Source organism: Anguilla anguilla, chromosome 9 (assembly GCF_013347855.1).
Source record: "Anguilla anguilla isolate fAngAng1 chromosome 9, fAngAng1.pri, whole genome shotgun sequence".
Classification (NCBI taxonomy): Eukaryota; Metazoa; Chordata; class Actinopteri; order Anguilliformes; family Anguillidae; genus Anguilla; species Anguilla anguilla.
The window spans coordinates 52,692,930-52,715,429 of record NC_049209.1 but is presented as its reverse complement, the minus strand read 5'-3'; the positions used below and the strand labels follow the sequence as shown (position 1 = coordinate 52,715,429).

Genomic DNA, 22,500 nt, shown 5'->3' with positions numbered 1-22,500 from the left:
CGCACGCACACACACACACATGCACGCACGCACACACACACACACACACTCACACACACACACACACTCACACACACACACACACTCACACACAAACACGCACGCACGCACACACACACACATGCACGCACGCACACACACACACACACACACACACACACGCACGCACACACACGCGCATGCACGCACGCACACACACACGCACACACTCACATACACACACACACTCACACACAAACACGCACGCACGCACACACACACACATGCACGCACGCACACACACACACACACACACACACACACACGCACGCACACACACGCGCATGCACGCACGCACACACACACGCACACACGCACACACACAGACACACACTCACGCACGCACACACACAGACACACACTCACGCACGCACACACACACACAGGCTCCTGTCATTAGAGCGCTGGATGTGGTGTCAATCATTCCCTCACATTATCGGTGTTCTAAACACACAGGGGGGGTGGGGGGTATCCTAACCCTAACCCTCCTGTCTTCCTAAACATCACAGCCTGCTGAACTACCCTGATCAGCTGCTCATTCGCTCTCTCAAATTCAAAATGCTTTATTGGCATTGCATATTTTGAGATACGTATTGCCACAGTGTAATAATCAATCACAATCTCTCTTCTCTCTGCTCTCACACTCTGTCTGGTTGGTTTTTTGTCATTAAGTTTGAAATGTTTGAGTAATAAGAATTGTTTGTCTCCTTTTAATGTTCAAAGGAGAATCAAAGGTTAAAGGTCTCTCCCTCCCCCCCCCCAGGGATGATCACGGGTTCAGCCCCCTGCACTGGGCGTGTCGGGAGGGCCGGTCGGGCGTGGTCGACATGCTGATCATGAGGGGGGCGCGCATCAACGTGATGAACCGCGGAGACGACACGCCCCTCCACCTGGCGTCCAGCCACGGGCACCGCGACATCGTGGCCAAGGTGCGCCAAGCTTCAAACGCACAGTCACACCTTTACACGCTCTCCTTTACACACTCACCTTTCACACACCGGCAGTGTAACACACCTGGTGGACAGGTGAGGGTGCAGTGCAGTCATAGCCAAGGTGTGCACCCTCACTTTTACTCAGTCATCACCTTAACACACCGGTGTGGCAACAGAGATGCAAACATCGCACACTCACACCGCAACATGTACACACCTGAACTTAACACACCTGCTGACCAACTACAGCGTCAGCGACATCATCACACTCGTCACACAGGAACCACGTAACACACCTGGGCATGCGCACACACACACACACAGTGTTTACACTCCACGCTGTGTGTGTGTTATGAGCTGTGCTGGGCTGTGTGTTAAGGTCGCTCTGCCTGAACGCCACGCTCTGTTTCCCCTCCCAGCTGGTCCAGTGCAAGGCCGACCCCAACGCGTCCAACGAGCACGGAAACACACCCCTGCACTACGCCTGCTTCTGGGGACAGGACCTGGTGGCCGAGGTCAGCGCGCCCTCTGCTGGTGACTGCGGGGAACTGCACTCCTGCACACCAGCCAGATGGGATTCAGCCCGAATTTAGCCTAGAGATTTCACTGGATATTAGAGATCATTTCAAAGGATTTTTAGAGATCAGCAGAGAATAGTCGTACATACAATAATTAAAGATTACACAGAATACTATTACACCATTTATTTTTTCACCACTAAAATACTGAAGTGTTTTGGTTGAGGCACATCCTGATCAGAGCTGAGGGTTTGTCAGTGTTTGATTGACAGCCCGGTGTCAGGTCAGCTCTGTGTCATATTCGCTGTGTCGCCTCCTCAGGACCTGGTTACTAACGGCGCCCAGGTGAGCATCTGTAACAAATACGGAGAGACTCCTCTGGACAAGGCCAAGCCCCACCTGAGAGACCTGCTGAAAGGTAGGGGGCGTGGCCTGGGATCTTCCTTTCTCTCCTTATTCACTTTCTCTTCTGTCTCTCTCTCTCTCTCTCTCTGATTGGCCTGTTCTCATTGTTAATGTTCCCTCTCCACATAGACTGTTGTACAAATAATCAAAATTGTGCCAGTCATTTTCATAGATTATTGATTTGTATTAAAAACAATTTTCTCTTTCTCTGTGCCCCTCTCCCTCCACCCCTCTCTCTCTCCTCCTCCCCCCTTTCTCTCTCCCTCTCCCTCTCTCTCTCTCTCCAGAGCGTGCAGAGAAACTGGGCCAGAGCCTGACGAAGGTCCCGTTTAAGGACAGCTTCTGGAAGGGCACCACTCGAACCCGCCCCCGTGAGTACCTGCGTCCCCCTCCCACCTGCTCTCGCTCCTCTTCCCCTTTCTCCTATACTCCTCTCCTTTCCTCCACTCATCCCTCACTTCTCTCTCTCTCTCCTCTCCCATGTTTATCTGCTTAATCCCTTAAGGTGTGAGGTCACAAATGTGTGATTAGAATGTTCTGAGCTGAACATTCTAATGATGATGTCACAATCACTGCTGGTAACTGTGAAAGCAGTGGAGTTCTAGAACACTGACTTAGAATAATGGAGAAAAACATTCCATAAAACCTCTAATCTTCAAAGACTTAAAAGCAGCATTCACATGAAAGTGGTTTGAATCGATCAGTCTTTTCTTAGTTATTTTGGTTTCACTCAGACTCCCCATTGAACCATGATGACTGATAGTAATACTGCTGTTGCTGCATTTACCGTCTATACACCTTTTAAATGGAATCAGCTGCAGGTGACCCCTGATTAAATAAAGCTCTCTAATTTCTCTGAGGATGATCATTAAATATAAACGATAAGGATATTAGTGTTGATCCTTTTTTGCGTTTTTATGGAGTGTCCTTGTGCCTCTGTTACTGTCTGACCATTGTGTGTGTGTGTGTGTGTGTGTGTGTGTGCGTGTGTGTGTGCGCGCATGTGTTTGCAGGAAACGGCACTCTGAACAAACTTGCTGGAATCGACTACAAGCAGCTGTCTCTGCTGACCAAGATCAATGAGAACCATTCAGGAGAGGTGAGTGTGTGTGTGCGTGTGCGTGTGCGTGCAAGTGAGTGTGTGTGTGTGCGTGCGTGTGTGTTTTTTGTTTGTTTAGAGAACATAGCAGAATTTTAACCCCCACCCCTGCCCCCCCCCTCTCAGCTGTGGCAGGGTCGCTGGCAGGGCACAGAGATTGTGGTGAAGGTGCTGAAGGTTCGAGACTGGACCACCAGGAAGAGCCGCGACTTCAACGAGGAGTATCCCAAGCTCAGGTGAGTTACCTGTGCAGGTGTGCTCCTGGGCTAAGCTCAGGGTTCTGCGTCTCAGTCTCTGTTTAACGTGTTAGACAGCGTCCCGTACAGCGGTCCTGCAGGGGGGTGTGCTGCCTCTGATTATATTTATGCTGCCCCCCCCCCCCCACAGGATATTCTCCCACCCCAACGTGCTGCCCATGCTGGGGGCGTGTCAGTCTCCTCCCGCCCCCCATCCAATCATCATCACGCACTGGATGCCCTACGGGTCCCTCTACAACGTTCTGCACGAGGGCACCAGTGAGTACCTGCAATATATCAGCAATATATAACTACATATATAACTGCAGCTCATCGCCATGACTACTACAGACACCAGAAATATATAACCACTGCTCATCACCATTACTGCTACCCACACCAGAAATATATAACCACAGCTCATCACCATTACTGCTACCCACACCAGCAGCATCATCACCACGATTATCAGTATAATGTCCTTCATCATTGTTACTCTCTCTTCCCTTGTTTTCCCTTCACATTCTCACTTTCTCTCCTTCTTTCTTTTCCCTCTCCCTCTTCACTCCCCCCCCCCCCCCCCCCCCCCCGTGTGCAGACTTTGTGGTGGACCAGACCCAGGCGGTGAAGTTTGCTCTGGACATCGGCGCTGGGATGGCCTTCCTGCACACCCTGGAGCCCATGATCCCCCGACACTGCCTCAACAGCAAGAGCGTCATGGTGAGAGAGAGAGGGAGAGAGAGAGAGAGAGAGAGAGAGAGAGAGCGGTGGGAGAGAGAGAGCGAGCGAGAGAGAGAGAGACAGAGAGAGGGGGGGGAGGGAGAGAGAGAGCGAGACAGAGAGAGAGAGGGGGGAGGGAGAGAGAGAGCGAGAGACAGAGAGAGCGAGCGAGAGGCAGAGAGAGACAGAGAGAGACAGAGGGGGGGGGGGAGGGAGAGAGAGAGCAAGAGACGGAGAGAGAGAGAGAGAGCCTAAATCAGAAGCTGTGAATTTATTCATAAAGCATCACTTTGTACCAGCCCGGAGCCTGTTGATCAGGACTGGTGTATTGACCTGTTGATGCACAGGTCTTTACTGTGACTGACAGGTTGATTGATTGTTCGCATTACTGATGGATTGATTGGCGGGTGTGTTTGGCAGATTGATGAGGACATGACAGCCAGGATAAGCATGGCGGACGTGAAGTTCTCCTTCCAGTGTCCCGGCCGCATGTACTCCCCCGCCTGGATGGCCCCGGAAGGTAACGCCCGGCTGCGGAAGCAGGCCGCGTGTTTGTTTTATTCGGGGTCTGTAACAGAACACAGGGAGGCGCGTGGAATGGAGTGGCTTATTAGGGCATGCAGTAGAAGCAGAGACCTGTGGGATGTTCAAGACAAAAGTTTTGCTCCACCCCTCCCCTTTTGTTTATTTAACACTTTCGCTTCCTCTCACAATCCTTCCTCTTCATCCTCTTCCTCTTCTCCATCTCTTCTCCTCTCTCTCTCTCTCTCTCTCTCCGTCCGCAGCCTTGCAGAAGAAGCCGGAGGACATCAACCGCAGGTCGGCGGACATGTGGAGCTTCGCCGTGCTGCTGTGGGAGCTGGTGACCCGGGAGGTGCCCTTCGCTGACCTCTCCAACATGGAGATCGGCATGAAGGTGACAGCCTGGGGCCGCCGGCTGTGTTGCCCTGGATACCGCCTCCCTCGGAGTTCTGACTCCGCTTGAGTCCTCATTGTGATGTCACTACCTTAAGCTGAGCACTGATTATTAGGCATTATTGTGATGTCACCTTGTTAACCATCTAAGCTGTAATGTGGCGAACATTCTAATGCTGATGTCACAATCACTGCTGGTGACTGAATGCAGTGGAGTTCTAGAACACTGACTTGAATGAATTTTGGGGGGAAAAAAAACATAAATAAAACCTGCTCTTCAAAGGGTCCAGAGCTGAGCATAGAATTCTGTGCCTTTGACTCAGTGGGAGTTCTCATTGTGATGTCACTTCCTTTAGCCGAGCAGCTGGTTGGAGTTTCCAGTGCCGTGCTACTGCGCAGAACGTCCCGTTGCCATGGCATTGTCCTCAGTCAAGCCTCTTTATGAGTTTTTCAAGAGGCTGCTTCAGATTGGAATGCTTCAGCTTCAAAGGGACGGAGGCAGACTTCCTTAAAACTAATTACATTGTTTACTATATCGTTATAGACACTTCCTGTTTTAAACTCCCAGCTAGTGCACAGTGCCCGTGCTCAGACCATAAGAGCGTGTGACACACCGCAGGATTGTGGGGATTTGCCACTGGCTGTCCGCACTAGGGGGAAGTTGCAGGATGGGTCACCTCAGGACTGGGAAAATCTGTGCGCCAAGTAAAACCTACAGTGAAAAGATTGAGACATAAGAAAAATCCAGAAAGACAGGAAGTGTCGATGTTTCAGGTATTGCCTGGCAGCCCTTTTGTGGCCTGTTAAAGAGTTGGCTGTGCAGCAGAAGCCTTAGTGTAGTGAGGGCGTCTGTTTACTTCAAATCAGGGACTAGAACTGAGGTGTGTGCTGTACCTCAAAAGACAGAACACAAATCCAGCTGATGAATGTTGTTATGAGCCAACTCACTGCATTACTGCCTAAAACACTGTGCTCTCTGTCTATCAACCCCCCCCGCCCCCCCCCCCAGGTTGCCCTGGAGGGACTGCGCCCCACCATCCCCCCGGGCATCTCGCCCCACATCTGCAAGCTGATGAAGATCTGCATGAACGAGGACCCGGCCAAGAGGCCCAAATTCGACATGATCGTTCCCATCCTGGACAAGATGCAGGACAAGTGAACCCCGACCCCCGACCCCGGACCCCGGACCCCGGACCCCGCTCCGGGCCCAGCAGTGTCCCGGGGGCGAACACCAGCATTGCCTTAAAAAAGACACCGCACCACTACGCCACCCCTCCCTGCGCCGCTCGAACCCTTAGCTTCCCGAGCGTCTGGCTGCACGCCGTACTGCTTTATTAATACCACTTTACTGGTTTTGTTGTTAGTACCGCTTGTTGCTGTTTTGTTTTTTTTTTTTACAGAAAAGAGCACTGTTGGCTTTTATACATTTCTTTCTCTTCTTTTTCTTTTTTTTTATTATGGGAAACCATGTGTCATTATTGCCTTGGGGGCAATGAGCTCAGCATTTCATGTTCTGGGGGGGGGGGGGGGGGTTCATGTTTTTTTTTTTGGAAACTCACCAGACCTGTGTCTGACTTGCGTTTAAACAGCTTTTAACCCTTTAGTTGCTGGGTAAGTTTCGATAATGCTTCTGCAGATTCTTGGCCATTTTCAAACCAACGTGTTACTGACCAAAATGTACAATCATGTGAAAGACCACGGCTGTTTATTTTTAAATTGTTATTCATCTGCTGGAATTTTACTTGCGTCTAGATGGTGGAACTATTTCAGTTGATTATTTAAATTCAGCCTAAACTCAGTCCAGCCCTTCCTGATTGGCGGGTTGATTGACAGATTGTCTCCCCAAACCTTTTTGATGATCAAATTACCCTTCTGAAGAGGAAAAATAAAATTTGAGGGGCCCTGGTGTCTGGAAATGGACCCAAAGTAGATGGGCGTGTGTGGACATGCAGTGTCCTCTTTTTACATGGTTCTTCAGATAACTGAAAATAACCCAGCTATTGGGTTGGGCTGGGCTGTTGGGTTGAGCCTGTGGCAGACATGGTGGCCAAACAGCAGGGTAGTTGGAGCCACACTCAGGCATCCATGTCAAAACCTTCAGTCCAGAGAATGGAGATTAATTATTCACACAAATTCATGAACTGCATACAGGAAGTGACATCACTTTTACCCCCTTTCGTATGAAATGGCCTCTTATTTAACTGTGCCACACTTAGACAGGTTGAATGAACTCTAATGACTGAGCCGCGTGTGACTTCTGTTTTTATTTTATTTTATTTTATTTTATTATTGGGGGGTGGGTCGGCATGTGCACAATTCTATATATAATGTTTTAGAGGAACTACAGGACACATGATGGCCCTGGCTGGGTGTTTAAACTGTTCCACGTCTCCAAGACAACAACTGCTTACTGTTTACTTCCGCTTACTGTTCACTGTTTAACCTAAAAGGGAGGGGATCTTGCCTATCATATCTGAGATTTATTTTTGTATTTCATATCTTTGGGGGGGGAATCGGGCACTTCGGGAGCGGGGCGTCGGGTTATTTTCAAGGTCTCCAATCAACTGGATGCCAAATGATTCTGCCCTTCTGCTCGGTTTGAGTGCTCTAAAAAGATCTTTCTGTTTTCTATATTTCGCCCTCAGTAATTTTCTGGCTTTAAAGATCGTCATATTTGCCACCATTTTTTATTCTTTGTTTTTACCGTCTCCCATGTCGCGGCCTGCTTGTCTGTACTGGACCAGCAGGCAAAAGGGGGGGGAAAGCATGTCTTATACAAATGTGTGTAATTTATATAGACGCATATTAAAAGATAAAAGAGATTTATGACTGGAGCATGATTTCACTACTGGAAATAAGGCCACAAACATGAAAATACACAGTGTACCTTTCCCATCTTATCTCCACGGCTGTGCAGTCGTGTTAGCCTTCGTTTACTTGTAGCCGTCACGTATATTCCCAACGGGCACTTCGACTCGTTTCTGTTTCTTCTTTTTAGCAACATGCATATCGGTGCAGTCCAAACGCTCAGTTTATTACGCAAGAGATCGGATAATCAGTTATAGACGGTTTGCAGCCTGAATGCTTTGAAAAATATTTGACAGTTCAAATTCCAGTATTGTCTACCATCAATTACTCGACGAAAGTGGCTCAGACTTATGAGCACAGTAATAATTATAATTATTCATCACAAAAGGTTATTGGGTATTCTGCACTCAAACTATCAAATGATTTACGCGTCCTCTATTAGCTTGAATGAAAAGGATGTCGTAGTTTAAAACCATGGAGGCTTCTTTAACCGCCTTGGATTTACCTTGTTTTTATAGGCCTCACTACCGTCATTTGACTCTGTAGACTGTCTGTTAGATTGCTTTATCAGCTTTATAAGAAAACACGTAACAAACAGCAAAAAAAAAGTGCTGTACAAGTGTAACTTCGGTTGAACAAACATAGGCGGTGACCACGATTGGGGCAGCGAGCACGCGCAGGCACCGTGCACATCGGGTGCCGCTAAGTCACATGATTAGTCAGCTGACCTGCACAGGGGATCCGAAAGTTGGCTGGCGAGTGGTGGCTAGCTTCTGTTTGGCTCATCTTCGGTTTGACATGTAAATACAATAATCATTGCACGTCTTTCTTTTCGTCTGGTCGACAGGCGATGCTTTTACACGCGTAGAGTGCCTTCAGGTGGTACAATCGAATTAATTTGATATAAGCCGGACTGTGGAGGCTTCGTTCTGTGCTTATGGACAAATAGCAATAAGATTTACAGCGCCGCGCTGAACTGTGTCAGCGCACGATAAGAGGACTCTCCGCAACAGCTGAGCAATCAGGAACTCTGCGTGCAGTGAGGAAATAACTTCTGGCGTGACGAAATAGACATGCCATTCCGCGAGCTACACGGTTGCATTTAATTGAGCAAGAAATCAACCGAAGGATATTTATTGCGCCGAGAGCGGCACTGGGTTAGCCAGCTTGCTTGCTTATTCTTAATGAATAATTTTCTTTATGCATTCGCACGGTGAACCTGAGGGGAACTGGAACAAATCGTGAGGTTCGTCGACGCCGCAACAGACCACCACGTTATTTTGAGGCGAAAACTATTCAGCAGGCGTGCAGATTTACCAAGTCGCTGAGTCACATAGCTAGGAGTTAGCTGTCCTAATACACAGACATGAAGCCGGTAGCTTTCGGATTGGGTGCGTTTTTCTTTTTGTACCTGGGATTTGCTTTGTTTTCGTCCCATGTGGGAACGGCGTATCCAGTTCAAGACGAAGAGCAAACCGACGCCCGCGTTAGGTTTGTGGACGCGGTGAAGAAACTACAGGTTGGCTACGACTGGCGAAACTTAAGCTGCTCGTTTTGCAAAGCCTTGTTCATCATCGTGGATGTGGCACTCGTGGTAAGAAAGTCCTTCGGCTTCTCTTCAATGATTTCAGATTCATGCAAGAACGGTCGCCATGGTACAAACTGTTCTGTCTAATCTTGCATTCGAATTAAATTAGGAAGATATTACGCATTTCTTATTATAAAATCTTCAAAATAAATGGTCTTTTTCTTAAGATATTTAGTTCCTATTTTGTGAATTTCAAAAAACGAATACCTGATTAAATATAATGACATTTACACCTGTCCTTTTTAAGATCTAAAAGATGGAGCGCAAAGCTAGCGCGCGGGTGTAAACAATCAGCTGACAAAGGAACACAAGACTTTGATCCCCATCCCCAGTAAAAATGTGCTCTGACCCGCTTTTATGTTTGTGAGCTATGAAAGTTGTATCCAGCAACGAGGGCAGGTCTTTGCTTGGGGAATTAACTTAATTTGCTTCCTTAAACACCTAGCCAGTATATTTTTTAATCCCCTCAAAACCTTAAGTTTAGTGTTGAGGGTTTTAACGTAGCAGGAGGTGGGCTAATTTCTGTCATATCTAAACAAACTTGAAAGGACGAATGACCTCTATCCTAGCTTTTTTGCAGTTGCTTCCAGTTCCTTTGCAGATTATTTTTTAAGGCATTACACAGTTCTGACCCCAAATAGACTACATGTTAGCTGCAGGTTCCTCATTTCACTCAATGGGATTTCGGGTCGTTCGTTTCTTTGCTTTCTTTTGATGGGCACCTTAGAACAAACATCTCACCGTCCCTGTGCAGAACCATACACTACCACCTCTTTCCAGAGAAAACCATGTCTCCTAACATTATTTCTATTGAGTTTATTTTCAAAGCCTGTTTATAATTATCTTTATTTTCATCTAGTTGTTTAATTCCTCATGTCTTTGTTTCTGCTGTAGGTGCGTGCTGCACGCACGTGATTATTTTGTCCACATTCTTTTTATTGTCCATTGTTGCAAAGAGGCTTTGAAAGGCTCTGTTGGGGAAGTCGACGTCTAAATAAAAGACATGATCACTTCAACGTTACACAAGCAAATATCCACTCCTGAGCAGACTTCCGCCCCAACCCAACCTGCTGAGGGACCCATGGCCCAGTCTTTATTTGCTGCTACAACAGGCGTTCATAACAGGCTGCTGGCGCAGAGAGAGAAAGTGAGAGAGGCTCTACTGGTTTGAATGACAAAAGAAAAGATTCTAGTGTCTTGTTATTCAATATTAAACCAGGTCGCCGAGTTCAGTTTCTCCCCCAGGATTGATGTTTTATGAAAACCAGTTTTTTGCTTTTTGTGTGTGTCCTGTCCCTCAGAATTCCTGAAAGGCGTTTGGCCTCCCTTGCTTCTGCCATAGTCCGAGTTTAATCTGTTCAGTTAATATGGTAATTGGTAGTTTAAATGGTCCTCATTAGGTCTGATCACTCCTTATTCAGATGTGGGCTGGGCTTATCGCCGTGAGTTTGGAGGGGGTGGGGGGTGATATCTCAACGTGTGGTTTTCACGAGCACAAACTGACACCATCGCTAGTTTTTCTCACAAGCGGTGTGAGTCATTTGCTGAAAGGTGTAGGGGTTTGAGTTTGGGGTAGAGGAGGTGTTAATTCATACTGATGCTGTGAGTGTGTGACTTACTGAGTGTGAGTGTGTGTGTGTGAGAGAGAGAGAGAGTGAGTGAGAGAGTGAATGAATGAGTGAGTGAGTGAGTGACCAACCTCGCTCTGTGTGTGTGTGTGTGTGTGTGTGTGTGTGTGACCTCACTGTGTGTGCGTGCTTTCTCAGAGCGAGGTGAATGAGCAGCGGGTGGCCTGGCTGGTGGCGGAGGCCTGTGTGTGTGTGTGACTGACCCCGCTGTGTGTGTGTGTGTGTGTGTGTGTGAGAGAGAGTGTGACCTCACTGTGTGTGTGTGTGTTCTCAGAGCGAGGTGAACGAGCAGCGGGTGGCCTGGCTGGTGGCGGAGGCGTGTGTGTGTGTGTGTGTGTGACTGACCCCGCTGTGTGTGTGTGTGTGTGTTCTCAGAGCGAGGTGAACGAGCAGCGGGTGGCCTGGCTGGTGGCGGAGGCCTGTGTGTGTGTGTGTGTGACTGACCCCGCTGTGTGTGTGTGTGTGACTGACCCCGCTGTGTGTGTGTGTGTTCTCAGAGCGAGGTGAATGAGCAGCGGGTGGCCTGGCTGGTGGCGGAGGCGTGTGTGAAGCTGCGTCTGGCGGAGGAGCAGGTCTGCCGGCAGATCATCGCGCTGTTCCGCGACGACTTCATCCGCGCGCTGCAGGAGTCGTACCTGTGGCCCAGCGAGGCCTGCGGGGTCCTGCTGGGGCCCGGCTGCGGCCGCTTCGACATCTACGCCCCCTGGAACATCAGCCTGCCCGCCGTGCCCAAGCCCCCCGTCACCCCGCCCTCGCCCCCCAGGCCGGGCTCCCCCCGAAACCGCATCCTGTTCCTCACGGACGTGCACTGGGACAGGGAGTACGCCGCGGGGAGCGGCGCCGACTGCAAGGAGCCCCTCTGCTGCCGAAACGAGTCCCAGCACCCCACCTGGCCCCGCAGGTAACCCCAAACCCGAACCCTAACCCTAACCCCAAACCCCCACCGGCCTGAGCGCTGAGTCGGGCGTTTAGGGTCAGCAGTGCTGCCTGTGAGTGTCTCCCGTCTGCCTGGGAGTTCAGTGTCAAACTCAAATTCCCAGGGGGCCCCAGTGTAGGCGGGTCTTTCTGGTTCAATTTCAGCCGGCGGCCAATGAAGGCCTTGAGAACGAGGTGTGTGGACTCTTTAGCCAATCAGTGACTTAGACAAACCTGTGTTGCTGAACACCCTGATAACCAGCAGACACAGCGCCCCCTGCAGGACTGGAGTTGAACCCACAGACACTGCGGCCCCTCCAGGACTGGAGTTTGACACCTGTGCGATAGTCAATTGGTTGATTAACTGGTTGGTCAGAGGTCCCACTCACCTGGTGTCCCAGGTATAAATCAGTCCCCCGTTGGAGGAAGAGGAGAAACAGCAGGAGCACTGCTGATCACCAGGGTCTGATTTGAGTGTCCCTGCTTTGGAGGAAATTGTGTTGTTCACAGTTGGTCTTCCCTGCCACTAGGGGCGCCGGTTACTGGGGCACCTACAGTAAGTGCGACCTGCCGCTGCGCACGGTGGAGAACATGCTGCGGAACGTGGCGGCGGCGGGGCCCTGGGACTGGGTGTACTGGACGGGGGACATCCCGGCCCACAACGTCTGGGCACAGACGCGCTCTCAGCAGATGCTGGAGCTGGTGACGGTCACCCGGCTGATCCGCAAGTACCTGGGCCCCGGCGTGCCCGTGTACCCCGCCGTGGGCAACCACGAGAGCACGCCCGTCAACAGCTTCCCCCCGCCCTTCGTCCACGGAAACCGCTCGTCCCGCTGGCTCTACGACACCATGGCGGAGGAGTGGGCCCCCTGGCTGCCGGAGCAGGCACTGCAGACCCTCAGGTGCGGGAGTGGGGATGTGTGTGTGCGTACGTTTAGGTGTGTGTGTGTGTGTGTGTGTAGCGCCTGACTGTCTCTCTCTCTCTGGGTCCAGGCGGGCCGGGTTCTACGCGGTGCAGATCCAGCCTGGCCTCAGGCTGGTCTCCCTCAACATGAACTTCTGCGCGCGCGAGAACTTCTGGCTGATGGTGAACTCCACCGACCCCGCTGACCAGCTGCAGTGGCTTGTGGGAATTCTGCAGGACGCTGAGAACAAGAGGGAGAAGGTGAGGGGGGGCGAAGTCTGAAGACCCCGCCCTTCTATATTTCTCCTTTACGTCCTCCTCCCTCTTTCTCCATATTAGCCCTTGGAAGAGCAGGTTTTTCTGGAATGTTTTTTTTTTTTTCCTCCAATATTCTAAATCGGTGTTCTAGAACTCCGTTGCTTTCAGTCACCTGCAGCGATTGTGACGTCATCATTAGAATGTTCAGCTAAGAGCATTCTAATCACATATTAGTCATCTCACCCCTTAAAGAGTTATCAATGATCATGAAAAGTTACTAATATAAACCGAAAAGGAGTGATTTAAATAGAATCTCTCCTGCTCACTTTTACTGGTCTTGCTTTCTCTGTCGTTCTTGCTCTCTCGTTCTTTCTCCCATTGGTCTAATTAAATGCCTGTCGGTCTTTCTCAGGTGCACATCATTGGTCATATCCCACCTGGCCTCTGCCTGAAGAGCTGGAGCTGGAACTACTACCACATCATCAACAGGTGAGCGGGAGGCCCACTCGGCCGACAGCAGCTGGGTCGTGAGCCAATCAGGTGCTGGATTACTGGAGTCCCTGGTTTGTTGGCATTGTTGTTTCTTGGCTGGGGGGTTTCTGTGCAGAGCCCTGTGGACTCGGAGGGAAGCGGCCACCGTGGCTGTTGGGTGAGGCGGGGCGGGGCGGTGGTTTTTTGGGTACTGGGGGTGAAACAGGTGTTGCCTTTTGTTCCCCGACAGGTACGAGGGCACCGTCGCTGGCCAGTTTTTCGGACACACCCACGTGGACGAGTTCCAGATGTTCTACGACGAGGAGACCCTGACCCGCCCCCTGGGCGTGGCCTACATCGCCCCCAGCGTGACCACCTACATCAACCTCAACCCAGGTAACCGGCTAGCGGGGCAGGCGGGCGGGCGGGCTCTGGGGTTCTAGAACCTTCTGGCCTGCTATCAGTGTTAAGAGTGCAGAGTGGTGTCTCTGTGTGTGTGTGTGTGTGTCTCTGTGTGTGTGTGTGTGTGTGTGTGTGTGTGTGTGTGTGTGTGTGTGTGTGTGTGTGTGTGTGTGTGTGTGTGTGTGTGATTGCCCCCTCTGACTCTGAGACATGTGAACCGAATCTGAACAGCAGGATGTGAAAATGCGCGTTTCCTCATTGGGGAATGTTGCCAGGCGAGTGTGACGCTCGTAGCATAACTGAGAGTAGCTCCTGTGGACGCGCGTGACGTCCTCAGCCTCCGTAGCTGTTGCTAAGTGACCGCACTGTAATGCTCGGTGAGGAAAGGGTCCCATGCAGGAGTGTGGAATTCCCAGAATTCCCGGAGTGAAACGAGCCGCTGTGCGTTCCCGTCTCCTAGGTTTCCGGGTGTACTACGTGGACGGGGCGTACCCCGGCAGCTCCCACCTGGTCCTGGACCACGAGACCTACATCCTGAACCTGACGGAGGCCAACAACCACAGCCTGGGCCTGGCGACGGGCCCGGACCCCAACCCCACCTGGACCCTCCTGTACCGGGCCACGGAGGCGTACGGCCTGGGCAGCCTGTTCCCCTCGGACTGGGACGGCCTGCTCAAGACCTTCGTGCAGGACGACCGGGTGTTCCAGCGCTTCTGGCGCCTGTACCACAAGGGCCACGTTTCGGAGTCCTGCCGGGACGCCTGCAAGACCGCCACCATCTGCTTCCTGCGCAGCGGTCGCTACGACGACCCCCGCCAGTGCGCGCACCTGGGCGTGTCCCGGGGCCAGATGGAGCGGGCCATCCGGAGCAAGACGCTGTGCTGAGGGGGGGGCGCTAACCGTGCGGGGGGGGGGGGGGAGGAGGTCTCACGCTCAAAAACCGACAGTGGATTTTGAGCGTGGAAACCCCATCCCCCCGATTGCCAAAAAAGAGAAGTTACACACCCTAAAATACGTCTTGTAAAGATATTACCTCAGCCCTTTACCCATCCCCATCCCAACATGCACACACACTTTCTTTCTCCCCCTCCTTTCTTCATTGGTGCGGCCTCTTGTTGTCCTGCACCAGTGCAGTCTGAGGTGTGGTGTACCTGCACCCTGTTACCTCGTGAAAAGGGTGTCATTGGGTTTCACATTTGGTTTTTGTGCTCCAAAGATGTTTTTTTTTTTTTTTCCTCCTCCAAAGATGTGTCGCTGCTGCTGTGCCAGTTCTTCTCTGATAACTGAGTGACGTCGAGCGCTTGTGGGTGAGATGAGGGACTGTGTGACCGACGCACAGAGATGCCTTATCACAGGGTTCAGCCTGTCTAATGAGTGACTGTTAATGAAGGGAGAATGGACCCTGTGTTCAGGCCTTCTGAATTTAGAGATCAGGGGTGATCCCTTCACCCGAGTCATCCCTTTCTCCTTCTCTTTCTCTTTCAGAGTCGGTTAAAAATGGGATTCTTTCCTTTCAGGTAGGGGTGTCCAGTCTTATCTGAGAAAGGGGCCAGTGTGGGTGCAGGTTTGTGTTTTAGCCCAGTGTTTTAACACCTGATTCAACCGATTAACTAATCATGGTCTTCAGTCAGGGTAAAATCAGGTGTCTTAGTGCTGGGCCAAAACAACCAGCACCCGCCCTGGCCCTTTATGGATAAGAGTGAACACCCCTGGTGTGGATTTTGGGGAGGGGGACAGAGCTTGGATGATGCCACGGTTGCTACTGTGTGTGTGTGTGTGTGTGTGTGTGTGTTTCTCATCGTTTGCGGTGAATACAGTTAGCCCCTACGTCAAAGAAAGGAATTCTGCTTTCCGTGTTCAAGCGATGCACAGAAATTATATTCCAAACGAGTACTTGCTTTCTCAGCCACACGTGTCGTTTGTACAGCTTGAACCCAGACGCGCATGCCTTAACTTCATTTCTGATTTAAAATGAAGCGTGACTGTCCGTCTTGGTCTGCATCAGACCAAGATCAGTGGTTCCCAGCCTCGGTCCTGGAGTTACCCCCCTGTGTACGCTGGTTTTCATTCCAACCACAAATGCAATCCTAGAATTTCAACAAGCTGTTACTTTTTCTCATTTAGGTGCTTTTCATGTTTAGAGGGATTATTTACCCTCTCAAACCACATTGTCAGAAATAGCTATGTCTGCCATGAAGAATAAAATTGATACCCATGTTCAAATTTGCTAATAGCACAATATGAACAATGGATTTTTATTGTTCATGGATATTTCTGACATAATGTGGCTTAAGTGGGTGAATAATCCCTTTAAACACCAAAAGCACCTAATTAAGAAATTAACAACTTAATTCTGGGATTGCAATTGTGGTTGGAGCGGAAACCAACATACACAGGGGTACTCCAGGACCGAGGTTGGGGAACCACTCACTTGCATTATAGATTTGATTGACGTGTTTCAACAACAGGTGTTAACGACGAAGTATCTGTGATCTTACCTCTCATAAACCAACACAGCACTTAAGAATTGCATTGAGAAATTGAGTCTGAATATTCTTCGAGTTTGAGCACTGCAGCCAAAATGAGGCTCTAAAGACCCTTGAGAATAAAACGGATTGTGGAGTGCGACCTTGCCTAGCTCTGGATTCATCTGCATTTCAGGCTTTTTTTGCGGGTAAGTGCTCGCTCGCTTCTGAAGAACAGTAACGGCTTTGACGACTTTTGAGTTTCGACGCTTTGAATGAGCTGGAATTGAATTCTGACTTACAGGCTGACCACTGTTAACAAAAATAATAATAAAATACTGCTGGTGGTATTCGGGTAAATCCTCTTGAGTGTAGGATCTTATGGCGGTAGTCTTTGAGAAGTGAGAACGTTTGTGCAATCATCTTTGCTTTTACAGAACGTACATTAGTCACGTGCACTTTTCCCCTGCCAAAATCACGTGTTCTTTCATTTTTTTTGCTGTGACCCAAGAAACTTGGCTGCACAATTTCAGAAACTGTTGGTTCAACCATTTTTTACTTTTATTTCTTCTGTAAATTGTCTAAAAGGAATTTGCTTCTCTTCTGTTGCTGCACGTTTTCCTCAATCCTGATCACAAGGACACTTTAACCTGTTTGTGTGTGTGAGAAATTGCAATGAACTGTAATTATTAAATGATGAAATTAACAGCAATGTTAATAAAAAAAGAATAATAAATAGCATTTATATACAAACGGCAATTTGACTGGTTGTCCCGTGTCCATTAACAGGAAATCTGCAGTGGGTGACTCAGGTAACCAGGCCCTATCTCGCGCTCACTGTTCATTATGGCGATATAATTTCCATATTACCTGGGGGGTGTACACGGTTCCCGAATCACGGTGTTTTGTCGCATTTGTGTGTTCTGTATATCGTAATTCATGAAGCTGTATTCTAATGACCACGGCCTGGATGCACAGTTGTACAAAGCACGCGACCAAAATGAATATAATTTAAATTTTCTATGCGAGTGCTGCGACATACTTCTTTGCACAGGCTTCTGTCTTGAGTTTGTCCTATTGGGGAAGTCCTTTTGAGTTGTGACTGACCACACAAGGCCAAAGTTGAGGTAAGACCAGATTCTCTTTGGTTGCTATAAGTTGTTTCATTACAGGAATAAATTGTTGGATATGGTGGACCCCAGTTATAATTAATGCACGTTTTTAAGATATGCGAATTCTCCGTTTTTCTTCCAATGTAAATAATTAACAATCGGAAGTTTTATTTGAAATCTATGCGATTAATAGGCTACGTTTTATGATATCTGTATTTCACCCTGGAGGTGAAGTATGAGACTGAACTTGCAGATGGGTAAGGGTATTCTTTCGTTTTAATATATAACATACTCTTTAAATAGAGCACTTCTGTCGCAAAACAAGTAGACGACACTTCGTTATCTAGTTGCAGATTGGTTTAAAGGCTGAAATATACCAAGAGCCATTTGATAGCCTAATTATTCCCTGTCCCTTCGTCGACTAAATCTCATGGTTTGTCAGCCCCAGACTGAAACGGATTTTTCTGATTCGCCCGTTTCTTATTTTAGAAGGGTGGGAGTGTGGTGGTCGCCCTTCTTTTCCTATTTTGGAGAAGGGATCCCCCGTTGTAGCGAATTCCGACCCCTCGTTGTCGGCGACACGGAATGACGCGAATGCGGTGACGTGGGATTGGGTTTCTGCCGTTCGGGGAATACAGTGCGCTACAAGACGTAGGAGGGAAATATTCCATGTTGTTCTGTGTTTGCTGGAGAAGGATAGACTAGAAGACGCGACAAAAGGGTAAATTTAATTTTTTTCATTTTACGGTTACCAGCCAGCGTAAACAATGTTTGTCGGTCAGATTTTTAAAAAACGATTTACATGCGTTAAAGACCCTGGAGATTTAATGGGATTGAAGATGGATGCACAGCTAGGTGGCTAACGTTAGCATAGCTCGCTGACTATAATTTATGTTGCGTGATTGTATAAATGTACACACTGAACTGATTTGTGCATGATGGTTGCGCTGAGAATTAAGTGTAAATTTAGGTTTATTTACAAGTGCATTGCCTCACGATACACTCAAAAAGACCCAAATATTTTGGGTGGTGCCAGCTGGTAGCGTAGCCCGCTGAGCTGGCCGTATGTGCGTAGTTCGCCATCCAGGCACGTAGAGGAAAATGTATGTGGTCTGTTCTGGGACCGTGGGCCCAGCCGTGCTATTTCCATATTTTCTCCGGGCCTTAATGTTTACATTCTGGTTGAGTGCATCACTGTATAAGCAGCTAACGAGTTTATTTACCTTGCGGATGTAAACCGCTAAGTAGCATCATGCTGGAATTTGATAACTTACTACTGTTTGCAAGAAAATAAAACGCTAAACAAAACAAACTCGCAGGCAACCTCGGTATTCACCACGAACAATGTCCACCTTTGGCATGTAGGACCATAGCGAACTCAGCCTAAATCAAACATCCGTTTCTCCAAAGCGATCTGAAAGTGGTAGCGGGGTGTAGGGTAACCGTTTTACTGGGGCTGTTGGCGCATAGAACGTAAATCACGTTTTGGCTGCAAAAAAACGTAAATATTAATTGTGACACTTTGCCACCGACCCAGCATGCCGGCTGGTTCTTTGGGTTTGATGTCGCTTTGATTTCGATGTTACCAGTATCGCTTTTATGAAAATAGTTTTTATTAAATGACAAAATATTAAAATGACAAAATGTGTTGCGGCTGGGAGACGATTGAAATGGTCTGAGTAGAATATTTATATTTATGGTAACCGTGAAAATAAACGTCATAGGCTATGTTTCGTATTGTATATCTTAGAATAATTTATTTAATAATCTCATGTAATGTATCGCCGCAGGCCAGAAAATAACGGTCTAGGCTATATAAAGCAATATATTATCATTAAAATAGGACAAGAATTATCTATATAAAGCTAATTTTCCCGGAAAACGTAATGAATCGGATCTTAAACGGGGGCGGGTGGGGCTGCTGCATTTTATTTCTCACCGGTGATGCGCCACGTCGCGAGGCAAAAATGATGCTACAGCCGCCTCAATGCTCCTCTAGTCTTAGCTCTCTAGGTCAACGGCAAGGTCCGCTTAAACCCGAAGCGTTTCCAAGGAATTCTGGGGGATTTTTGCACAACCGTAGGTAGCCTTTATGTGTGAACGTTTGTGGTTTCTGCTTTGAAAAAAGAAAGAAAAGCGTGCTCGCGGTCTTTGTAGAGAATGCACTTATTGTCTGAAGAGTTATGACTGTATTCGTGGGGAGGCGGATTTACATTTTTAAAATGCACTCAGTTCATTGTTGAGCACTCTGGGCCTTGGAGATTTGCGGGTGCTGGTTTTTGCTTTCACAAAAAGTAAACTAGTTCAGACCCAGTAGACCAAGTTAAGTGAGTGAGTTAGCTGTGTGATCGATCGCTTTAATTGATCAGCTTACTGTTGTGTGTAAACGAGCAGACTCCCGTGGCTCTCTGAGGGTTAAGAGTGAAGACAGCTGTCGTTGCCGGGGTAACGCCGCGTCTCTGGTGTTCTCTGTCGCAGTTGGCCGAGTCTGCTCCCTCTGGCCTTCACCCCCCGGTCTCCCAGCTCTGTGCCATGTCATTGGAGGAGACGTCAGACCTGACCAATCACAACGCCGCGTGTGTGACCTCCTCCTCCTCGCTGAACTTTGACCTCCGCTCGCCGCACGGTGTCCTGATCGAGGCCGAGCTCGGCGGCAAGGGCAAGGCCAAGGGCACCGCCTCTTCCTCGTCCTCCTCTTCCTCCTCCTCGCCGAAGAACCGCCGGGCCCACCTCACCGCGGTCAACGGCGCCATGGTGGGCGTCGACGAGGGCGGGGCCAACCTGCAGCGGAACCAGGAGAACCTGGCGGCTCGTCGGGGCAGCCAGGTGAGTCTTCCTCTCCCGCTGAACGCTCACCTGTCCTAACTGCCTCCCGGGTCAACACGCCCTCGACCCAAACTGAACATTTATTCTGGGTTTGAACACCTGCACTTGCACATCAAAACACGGCTTCTGCAGTTTCTCATAGAGCTTGGTTTGTGTATTTGTATCTGTTTTCATGTGAATTGTTTTTATAAAGTTCGTTGTATGCTCTGCTACACTCTTGTCCCTTTTGAAAAATAGATTTTAAACTCTGTGAGATGCACCTGGTTACGTAAAGGTTCTTTTAACTTAGAATTATGTTCTGTGATGACTCTTAATCTGTTGATAACTTGGTATTGTCTCTGGTCTCTGCCCAGTATTTTAGTATGTACAGTATGGGGTAATGGATCAAAAAAATGTTGGTAACTCAGAGGTTGCAGGTTTGATTCCCAGCGTTGTACCCTTGAGCAAAGTTATTTTAACTGAACTGCTTCAGTAAACGTCCTGCTGTATAGACAAATTTAATGAAAGAAATGCAGGCTGTAAGTTGCTGTGGATACGAGCGTCTGGTGAATGCTCATGTTTACGATGTTTGAATGTAGGAGCTTGTCGGAGGAGGCGGCGGCAGCAACACCAAGTGGGTCAAAGAGGGTCAGAACCAGCTCCGCAAGGTAGCCGAGAAGCAGCAGGACCAGAACCGCAACCGGTACCCGAGCCTGGGTTCGGACCCCAGCCCCAACCGGAAGGAGGACTCAGCCGGGGAGAAGGAGAAGGAGGAGGAGAAGAAGGAGGAGAAGAGCCTGAGGGAGCTCTGCTCCGAGCTGGAGGCCAAGAACGCAGCCAACGAACCGCTGCTCATCGACACCTCGGCCCCGTCGTCAGGGCAACGGGAGGAGGAGGAGGAGAAGGAGGGAGGGGAGGAGGAAGGAGGAGAGAGGGAGCGGGCGGAGGAGGAGGGTGGAACGAGAGACGAGGAGGAGGAGGGTGGAGAGAGAGACGAGGATGAGGAGGAGAAGGAGGAAGAAGAGACGGCCGTAACCCCCGGCAACGGAGCGAAGGACCCGGACGCTGACCTGTCCTCGGACACCACCAGCCGCAGCGAGTCGCGGAAGGACGGCGGGTTTGGGATCGGGGGCCCCTGCCTGCTGTTCCAGGGCCAGACTGGGGCCCCCAGCGACGAGGAGGCCAGCTGGGCCTCGCTGTCCCAGGCCAGCACTGCCAACAGCACCCCCGTGGGGGACCCAGGTACGCAGATTTAGGGCAGCCCTTACTCGGGGCATGTGGCTTACACCAGGGCTGCCCAACCCTGTTCCTGGAGATCTACCGTCCTGTGGGGTTACACTCCAACCCTGACAAAGCACGCCTCACTCACCAGCTAGAGATCTCACTGAGCTGCTAATTAGTAGGATCAGGTGTGCCAAATTGTTGTTGAAATGGAAACCTACAGGACGGTGGATCTCCAGGAGCAGGGCTGGGCAGCCGTGGTTCACACACTGTGCTGCGCAGAACATTTTTAGGATGTTGAGATGGTGAGATAAAGGAGAACGCAGGCCCCCCAGGTCATTTATTTATTCAGGGCGGAACGTTTGAGTCCCGCCCCCGGGCTTCAGATGGCTTGTGGGTAAACTCGCCGTGTGACTCGGCACAGTCACGGCGTTGCCCGTGGAAACGTCATTTCTGTGCGATTGGCCGCCCGTGCAGGGAATAGCGTTGTTGCAGGAGGGAGTGAGCTGTCTGTGATTGGCTGAGTCGTGGCCCCGCCCACGACGGGGGAACCCTGTGTGAGTCACTTCCTGTGTTCTGGGACAGACCAGAGGAGAAGAGCAGCAGCACCAACGGGAGATTTAGAGCGCTGTGCAGTCATTTAACTACGCCAGTGACTCATCGGATTATATCACATCAGCGGATTGTGGAATTGTGCTTCTGATTTCACAGACTCCCGTCCTTTTACAAAAGATAAAATAAGTAAATCTGGGTCAGTTCTGTTGTGCGTTTTGTATGGAGAGTTTAATAAACAGGCTCTATTATCTAGCAGTTTGGGCCCCGACTTCTGCATACTTTATTGATTGATAACCTTTGTAATGCACTTAGATTTTAATGAATTTCATTGCGTTTCTCTTCTGTTTTCTCTCCTCTTCTCTCTCCCCTCATCCTCCTTCCATCTTCACATCTCTCCATATCCTTCCTTCTCTTCCTTTCTAAACCTGTCAATCCCCTTATCTCTTTCTTTCACCACCTTTTCTCTCCCTCCCTCTCTCTCATTTTCTCCCCCCTCTCTCTCCC

At 49.5% G+C, this 22,500-nt stretch overlaps 3 protein-coding genes across 8 annotated transcripts in view; all 3 read left to right on the top strand.

The window, feature by feature from the left end:
• The window catches only part of ilk (integrin-linked kinase), an 18,201-nt gene extending 10,515 nt beyond the window's left edge, over nt 1-7,686 (top strand). Inside the window, exons 3-13 of one of the 2 annotated variants that reach the window (XM_035433175.1) lie at nt 803-968; nt 1,391-1,486; nt 1,811-1,907; nt 2,182-2,265; nt 2,908-2,993; nt 3,120-3,229; nt 3,381-3,508; nt 3,828-3,949; nt 4,370-4,469; nt 4,735-4,865; nt 5,874-7,686. In XM_035433175.1, the coding sequence (XP_035289066.1) occupies nt 803-968; nt 1,391-1,486; nt 1,811-1,907; nt 2,182-2,265; nt 2,908-2,993; nt 3,120-3,229; nt 3,381-3,508; nt 3,828-3,949; nt 4,370-4,469; nt 4,735-4,865; nt 5,874-6,023 (1,270 nt within the window). In that variant the 3' untranslated portion in view covers nt 6,024-7,686. The remainder of the gene's footprint in view (nt 1-802; nt 969-1,390; nt 1,487-1,810; nt 1,908-2,181; nt 2,266-2,907; nt 2,994-3,119; nt 3,230-3,380; nt 3,509-3,827; nt 3,950-4,369; nt 4,470-4,734; nt 4,866-5,873) is intronic. The other variant, XM_035433174.1, reaches the window with a different exon arrangement.
• A 689-nt stretch (nt 7,687-8,375) lies between these two features.
• On the top strand, nt 8,376-17,067 carry smpd1 (sphingomyelin phosphodiesterase 1). Its single transcript, XM_035433173.1, has 7 exons — nt 8,376-9,266; nt 11,386-11,789; nt 12,334-12,705; nt 12,797-12,968; nt 13,378-13,454; nt 13,687-13,832; nt 14,299-17,067. The coding sequence occupies exons 1-7, from the start codon at nt 9,039-9,041 to the stop codon at nt 14,721-14,723; spliced, it is 1,824 nt and encodes a 607-aa protein (XP_035289064.1). The 5' UTR covers nt 8,376-9,038; the 3' UTR covers nt 14,724-17,067.
• An 816-nt stretch (nt 17,068-17,883) lies between these two features.
• LOC118236127 (amyloid-beta A4 precursor protein-binding family B member 1-like) overlaps nt 17,884-22,500 on the top strand; it is a 13,138-nt gene continuing 8,521 nt past the window's right edge. For 2 of the 5 annotated variants that reach the window (XM_035434213.1, XM_035434214.1), the window contains exons 1-3: nt 17,887-18,136; nt 19,894-20,241; nt 20,820-21,462. In XM_035434213.1, coding sequence (XP_035290104.1) covers nt 19,948-20,241; nt 20,820-21,462 — 937 coding nt within the window. In that variant the 5' untranslated portion in view covers nt 17,887-18,136; nt 19,894-19,947. Of the gene's footprint in view, nt 18,137-19,893; nt 20,242-20,819; nt 21,463-22,500 lie in introns of all 5 variants that reach the window. The other 3 variants (XM_035434212.1, XM_035434215.1, XM_035434211.1) reach the window with 3 other exon arrangements.